Raw genomic sequence first — 7,732 nt, forward strand, 5'->3', positions numbered from 1 at the left:
AGTACTTTTATTGTTTACTGTCTCCAATGTTTAATATTTTTCACCTACTATTGCAGTGATACTGTTGTTTTTAAATAAGGTTATTAACTGTTACTACATGTGTTTCCAACTTCTAAGCTCTATTCACTCACTATCTTTCTCCCTCATTATCTTTAACAGAGTGGTCTACTGTGTAACTTAAGCAAAGCCTCCCTCCTGCCTACCACCATTCTGGGAATAGAAGAACCTCATACTTGAGCCCAAATATTGTATTTTCAAGTGGCAACGACTCACTTTGTGATTTTAAGTATGTTACAATTCCTTGCTTGACCAGTCTTACTATAGTTGTATATCTCGGGTTGAGCACCCCTCCTGCACTTCCAACAGCCTGCATATTCCCCCCTCCATAGTTTTTTACCTCCACTTCACTTCTATCTTTATCTACCTTACCTATCTTACCTACTAGTAGGTACCTTTCCTACATTATACTACTGACTTACCTGTTTGTCCTTCCCTTTCTCTGATTGTTTCCTGCTGATCTCCACTCTCCTGTGTCTTCCCGCTCCGTTCGCCCTCCGGGCTCACTCCCTCCCTGCCCCAAATCCCACCCGCCCCTAGCACCTCTACATTTATTCCCACATAACCACACCCACAGCATTCTGCAACCTATCAGAACATACTTCCCTCCCCTCACACTCACACCCCCTCTAATTGTTAACTTCCCTATCTAACATTGTCAATTTGCATTCTTAACATGTACTCTACTCACCTTCCTCTACTACTTCTAACTCTTCTAACTTTTCTTTCTTCCACCTACCTTATAACCAGGTATGAACAACCATTTCATTCTAATATTGATATTCCACACAAGCACACACTAACTATCCCCCCATCTAAACTCACAACTCATCTTAGTCTAACATATTACAACACATATCTTGACTCAAAATATCATCGTCTCTCACAAATCTCTGCATGTGACCCACCTCAATACCCGAAAAAGACGAGAAAGGCATGGCTGCTGATGACCCACAAAGAAACTTCAGATCGGCATATTATGAGAAAATGGGATTTCGTGGTGTTGAAGAGAAAAAATCACTGGAAATTCTCCTCAAGGACGATCCTCTTGCTACCGTGGATTACTGACTTTGTCCAGCATTTCATTCGACTTTTGGGCAGCAAACGCTTATTGGTGAGACCGAAGGTGAACAATTTGGTTGGTTCTCACATATCAAATACCTTATTCTTAGACACACAAAATACTTGCACCTCTTTAAGCCTTCACAACTAACTCACCTCATCCATTGCTTCCATTTACTTGATGGGGACATCCACCCCAACCCAGGCCCAAAAACCCCAACAACAGTCCCTAAAATTAAAACTACTCCTACACCAGATTCTAAACCTCCTAAATCTCTTACAATAGCTCATCTTAACATCCGTAGCATTTGCAATAAACTTCCAGCTCTTCACCCTACTTAGTCCAACAATTTGATATTCTCTGTCTTACGAAACATGGCTCAAACCTTCAATAAAAGACAATGAAATTATCCCCTGGCTACAACATCCTTAGACAAGACCGTCTTAATAAAAGGTGGTGGTGTAGCCATTCTCTTCAAATCTGGACTGGATGTAAACAAATCAGCCCACACCCCTCCATATGACACTAACACTGAACTTATTATTTCTAAACTCTCCATTAACCCACAAAAAACCATTAATATTATCTGCACCTATCTTAACCCTGGCAACAACCCCCCCATATTAGAAAACCTGCTTAACTGGTTTTCTACTAATCTTCCACAAGAAACCATACTGCTAGGAGACTTCAATATTGACTGGAATGCTTGTAACCTAACAAATCCATCCACCCTTATCAACCTGCATGGATTCCAACAAACCATTAACTCCACAACCAGAACAAACAAGAGCAATAACAAAGATTCCATACTTGACTGGATCCTGATAAACAGTCCCCATCAAAAGTATTCAACAGGTACCCTACCAGATGACCTAAGTGACCACTCTCTCACATACATCATAAGGCATAAAACTCACCTCAAATCACCACCCCTAATTCGTTTATCTCGTAGCAAAAAACACTTTGACCCTCAACTGTTTCAAAATGACCTTAGCCTGGTTAACTGGTCCCCTCTAAAAAATCTCCCAATTGACGATGCTGTTAACCACTTTAATAAAACCTTTCTTACTATATTAGATGAACATGCTCCCATCCGTTCTATTCGCATGAAATATAATACTGCTCGTTGGCTTACAACCTATACAAAACAGTTCATCCTGAATAGGAATAAAGCCTGGTCTCAGTGGAGAACCTCCAAAGACCCCATTGATCACCTTAACTACAAACAAAAAAGAAACATGACAAAACTAGCTATCATAAAAGACAAAAAGAACTATTACACCCACCTACAGCAATCCTCCCACCAAAATCCCCACAAATTTTGGAGATCTATTAACACTCTTCTTTCCCCTGGAAAAACTGAAACTCCCAATCCTATTGGTTCCTGCCCTGACTCTCCCTTACAAACAGCTAATGCTTTTAATAACTTCTTTACATCTACTATACTTAACCTAGCCAACCAACAAACCCCCAACCCCTCTTTATTAGGTAGCCCAAACATCACCCCTCCACTTATGCAGCTAAAACCCATACCTACCTCCTATATTCTAAATTTACTTCTTAAGCTTAAAGCTTCCACCCCCTCAGCTGACAATCTCCCAGCTGAATATCTCCAGCTAGGTGCCAAAGCAATTGCCTACCCAATCTCTATACTAATAAATAGAACCATAACGGAAAGTACCATACCTTCCCTCTGGAAAATCTCACACATCATCCCCCTCTTCAAAGGTGGCGATTCATTTGAATACTCTAACTGCAGCCCTATAGCACTGCTATCTCCAATTGCAAAATAATGGAGAAATGCATCCATAAACAGTTACTAAATCACCTCCTTTCTAACAATCTCCTAGCTAACTGTCAACACGGCTTTCGTCCTTACCATAGTACCACTACAGCCTTATTGTAATTTACTGACTCCATTAATAACAACCGTAATAACAATCTTCTATCGTCAGCATTCTTTGTAGACCTGTCTAAAGCCTTTGATATGGTGAATCACCAACTCCTTCTACATCGATTAAAATTGCTTTCTCTTGATAAACCTGCCCTTACTTGGTTCACTTCCTATCTTCAAAACAGGAGACAAGCTGTTCTATGGAACAACAATCTCTGAACTCCTCCCCACCACTTTAGGGGTCCCTCAAGGCTCCATCCTAGGTCCTCTTTTATTTTCAGTATTTATCAATGATTTGCATCTTGCCACGCCCTTAACTACTTGCATTCAGTATGCTGACGACACCACCATCATTTGCTCTGCCACAAACCAAGCCAACCTTCATTACCTTACCCAAAAGACATTTACTACTATTGAACAATGGTTCTCTAATCACTGTCTTCTCTTAAACCCCAAGAAAACTAAACTTCTCCTTTTCTTACCTACACACCTGTCTCCCTCTATTAATCTCACAATTACATCTAACAATGGCACCCTTATATCACCTGACCAAACAACCAAACTATTGGGTGTTACCATTGACAACCTACTAAAATTTGATTTTCACATCAACTCCAGCATTAAAGCAACTAATAGAAAGCTAGGCTCACTCTATAGAATCAGATCTTTCCTAACCACGGAAGCTAGATCTACCATAGCAAGAACACATCTTATCTCCACCTTACTGTATGCTTCCCCTATTTATACTAATCTATGTAAGCATAACATTAATAAGCTCACAACAACCTACAACAACATTGCTAGATTTGCCACTGCTTCTCCATATAAAACACATCACTGTCTGAACCTCTCCAACCTAGGATGGCTGGAGTTACCCCACCTAATTCAGTACTATCAGCTTACAATTGCCCACAAAGCCCTTTACTACCCTGAAAACATACCCATGCTCTCCACCCTTATAAAACCATACAACAACTTAAAAGCCCTACGCTCTTCCAATAAAATTATGATTAAAACATCTCTATCAAAGAATACAGCAGGAGATTCTATTTTTTCCAACTCTGTTGGTAAAATCTGGAACCAACTTCCTACAGACCTTACAGATCAGACTTCCACTACACAATTTAAGACCAAACTGAAACTCTTCCTTTCTAACCACTGGCTTTGCTCTTGCATCACTCCCAGTTAAACTACCTCCAATTTGACTTCCTATCCATCTCCCATATACATTACACTTACTCCCTTATCTAATTCTTCACTTAATTACTTTTCCCCTTTTAACCCATTATAGGACTACCTTAAATAAATATCTGTTCTTCTCTCATTACACTCCTGACAACTGCTTTGGAAATTTAATTCTTCTCTCCCTTTCTCTCACATATCTGTACTTTAACCACTTCCTTGTCTCTCTAGCCCCCTTTTTTTGTAAGTTCTTTCAATCTTTATTACTGTCTTTTACTTTATGTATTTCGACTTTTTTAACTTAAAACCAACATATATTTTGTATTTAAAGTTTTTTTTATCATGTATGTAGATAGTGGAGCTTTTCTCCTCTGGCCTCCACTGAAAATGGAATTGTATCCAGTTGGACTAGCCCGGTTAACAAATGTAAAATAAATAAAAAAAAATAAAATAAAATAAAATCTTGGAATGTATTTAAACTTGACCAAATTATGATGATTCCATTTTCTGTCAGTATAATTGAGCAAATGGCTGTCTGTACATAACATTTTTCACTGATTAGACTTGCAATTTCATGTATAGATCGATTTGTTTGCTCATTCATTCTTTGTAATCTGAGGTATAACACTGATCATATGGGCTGTTTCAAGCTCATCACAAGAGACTGTAACCAGTGCAATTTGATAAACAAGGAAAATTGCACTAAATATTAGACCCTATAAAAAAAGTAACCTAAATCAAAAGTTATTTCCAGAATGTGGTGGTGGTGCTGCGGTAGCGTTGTCACCTCACAGTAAGACATCCTGTTCGATTCTCAGCTAAAGCGTCTTCTGTGTGGAGACATGCGTGAATGGGCGTACCTTCGTTGAAGGTTGTGCGTCAGGCCTGGCAAGTCGGTATGTAAAAATCTACTGCCAATCATTAGCGGACCGGAGTTCCGCTGTGGCGACCCCTAACCGGGAAAAGCCAAAAGATACAACAACAACTAATATTTTCAGAAAAAAAGGAGGAGGAAAGTAGAGAGAAGGAACTAAAAGGGGTGTGAGATACTGTGATGCATGTAAAGAGAGACTGGATTTAGCTTTCGAAAGATTAGATGGGTTAGAGTAGCTGTGAGATGAGAAGGTGGAAAAGGAGAGTGTTTTATCTATTTTTTTAAATAGATTATACCAGGCTTATAAGGAACCCTAATGGAAAATGTCATGTTGTGATATAGAATGTTGAGTTTTATATTTGGTACATTGATACTTTGAAATGGGCAAAAAGGGCTTCCTTTCAGTATTTTGGAGTAGTCTGAAATGGGCAACTTTTCAGTGCCATAAACAAAGGGCTGCAGTACTCTACTCTAAAAGCTGAAAAGATTAGGCAGTTTTGTTTGTAACTTTGTTTTAAACTACAGTGCAACTTTTTCTGTTTTTTTTTTTTCCCTTATGTCTGCCCATTGGACCATTGCAGCCTTACTTATTCTTTTGGTTGCAGCTACAGATAATTTAAGAGCTGAAATTGACAAAGCAGTAAATGACAGACTGAAGTTGTATTACTCATTTTAAGTTAATGGGTTCAAATAAAAATACAGTGGGACTGTTACATTTGAAAATAAAGAAAGGAGTTACCATGAGAGAAACGCAAGTCGGTTTTGCCTCCGCAAACTTGCGTATTGCCCTTTACCATAGTTGACACTTTCATCTTGCACTCAATTATTCAAAAGTGCATGTAGTTAATATGTGAACTTATGCACATTTAACATAATTGAAGCCAGTGAGAATAGACCAGCAGTTTTCATGTAAATCCGAACAAGCCTTCATGTTCAAAAGTAAAAGCCAGAGTTTAGGATACCCAAGCAAAAGATGAGGTTCAAACTCCTGGTGAATAAAATGGTCTGTTAGTAGTGCCAGATGAAAGCATTTTTCTCACAAGTTGCACTTTCAGTAAAGGGCAATTATGCTTATTTGCATACTGCATTGACTCATTTTTCTTAGTTTTTACTTTTTTAAAATGCCTTCTGTTATTGTTCTTTGAAAATGTTCCTTTTATTTTATGGAAACTAATGCTTTTTGTTATTTTTACCTTCTTCTAAACAGCTGAAGCCCGAAGAAACCAGGAATGAAGATTCTAAGTCAATAGTTGAACAGAAGAACATTGCTCAAAAGGTTAAAAATGTTTTCTTAAGAATTGCTTGGCAGATGCAAATGATTATCTGTGTTTGTTTCATTATTTCTTCACTTTGTGGTGTGAAAGTGATAAATTACTGCTAACATAGAAGAATACGAATAGTCTTTTGGGGATATGATGGATTAAGTCAGTATTATGCTTTGTAGGAGTGAGATGTATGCATCACTGCTACTTGTATTGTGATTTTAAAATGTTGAGTATGCTGCCTGACTAAAACTGTGTACTGTAGTTTGATACCTGCCAAAGTCTAACAATCTTAGTGGTAGGCTGACTTACAATTAGTTTTTTTTTTATTCTCAGAATTTAAGCTTTTGCTTTATGCAGTCCTTTGTCCAGTTTTTGTTTGAAGCACAACATAATGTCTTTAAGGTATATTTAAGGTGCCGTATTCATAGTTGTTTGATTTTGGTGTGGTGGAAATTTACTCTGGCTCTATATACTCTAAGTGCAGCTAAGGTGCGATTCAAAAACATTAGCTGTGCTTACCCACAGCAATTTCAGGTAATCTGAGAAAGAAGAATGCAGTTAAAGTTGCAATGGGACATAAGTGAGGAGTATGTGAAAAATCTGACTTGTGTAAATTAGCCTTTCTCACCTTTGTGTGAGTCATAGGCTGTCTCTTAGATGTGCATCAGCACTGTGTACAGTACATACAGCTTACAAAAAACAAAGTGATGCTTTTTCGTGTGCTTTGCAATGTGTGGAGATGTTTGTGTGCTGCTAGTTTAGCTGTTTTCTTTTGTCAGGTTCTTGTCTAAGTCTTGTCAAAACCAGGTACAGTTAGAAGGACCTGAAGGCCAAAAGAAGATATGGGCAAAGGCTGACCCATCTTAACTTTGCTTATCATAAAGTTTTGGATAGATTTAGAGTGGACAAAAAAATGTTGTATGGACTTTGAGTTTGGATGACCTACAGAAGGGGACTGGGGGAATGTGTGGCCTTCTATACCAATGGGTATCCAGGTATATGTAGATGATATTGTACTTGCTATGGGGACCTTCCAGAGACCAAGTGGGTACATACCCAGTATCTCACAGGCTTCTACATAAAGGATACTAAATTAAGGTTCTCAAAATACTTTTGGCACGTGGGACCAGTCTCTTTCCTGATATCATCTCATGGCCAATCCAGTACTATGTACGCCTTCAGCAGGATGGCATTGTTTCCTGAGGATCTTGGTGTGATTGTACCCATGTTGTTATTTGGGTGCCATCTAGATCACAGTGGCAGTGGTAATGAAATGGAAAGGGCTACCATTCCATGAGCTGCCAGGCAGTATGTGTGATGCGTTGGGTTTCATAACCAGCTTATGTGGCCAGCATCTTGACAGTGCCCATGATTCCTATACTTGTCAGACAAGTTTT

At 38.6% G+C, this 7,732-nt stretch overlaps 1 protein-coding gene across 2 annotated transcripts in view; it reads left to right on the top strand.

Moving 5' to 3' along the window:
• The first annotated feature begins 950 nt into the window (after positions 1 to 950).
• The window catches only part of TBC1D7 (TBC1 domain family member 7), a 1,434,943-nt gene continuing 1,428,161 nt past the window's right edge, over positions 951 to 7,732 (top strand). For both annotated transcript variants that reach the window (XM_044064902.1, XM_044064903.1), the window contains exon 1: positions 951 to 1,107. In XM_044064902.1, the coding sequence (XP_043920837.1) occupies positions 994 to 1,107 (114 nt within the window). In that variant the 5' untranslated portion in view covers positions 951 to 993. The remainder of the gene's footprint in view (positions 1,108 to 7,732) is intronic.

The sequence above is a fragment of the Protopterus annectens genome, chromosome 3.part0 (assembly GCF_019279795.1).
Source record: "Protopterus annectens isolate FY-2018-M chromosome 3.part0, PAN1.0, whole genome shotgun sequence".
Lineage (NCBI taxonomy): Eukaryota > Metazoa > Chordata > Ceratodontiformes > Protopteridae > Protopterus > Protopterus annectens.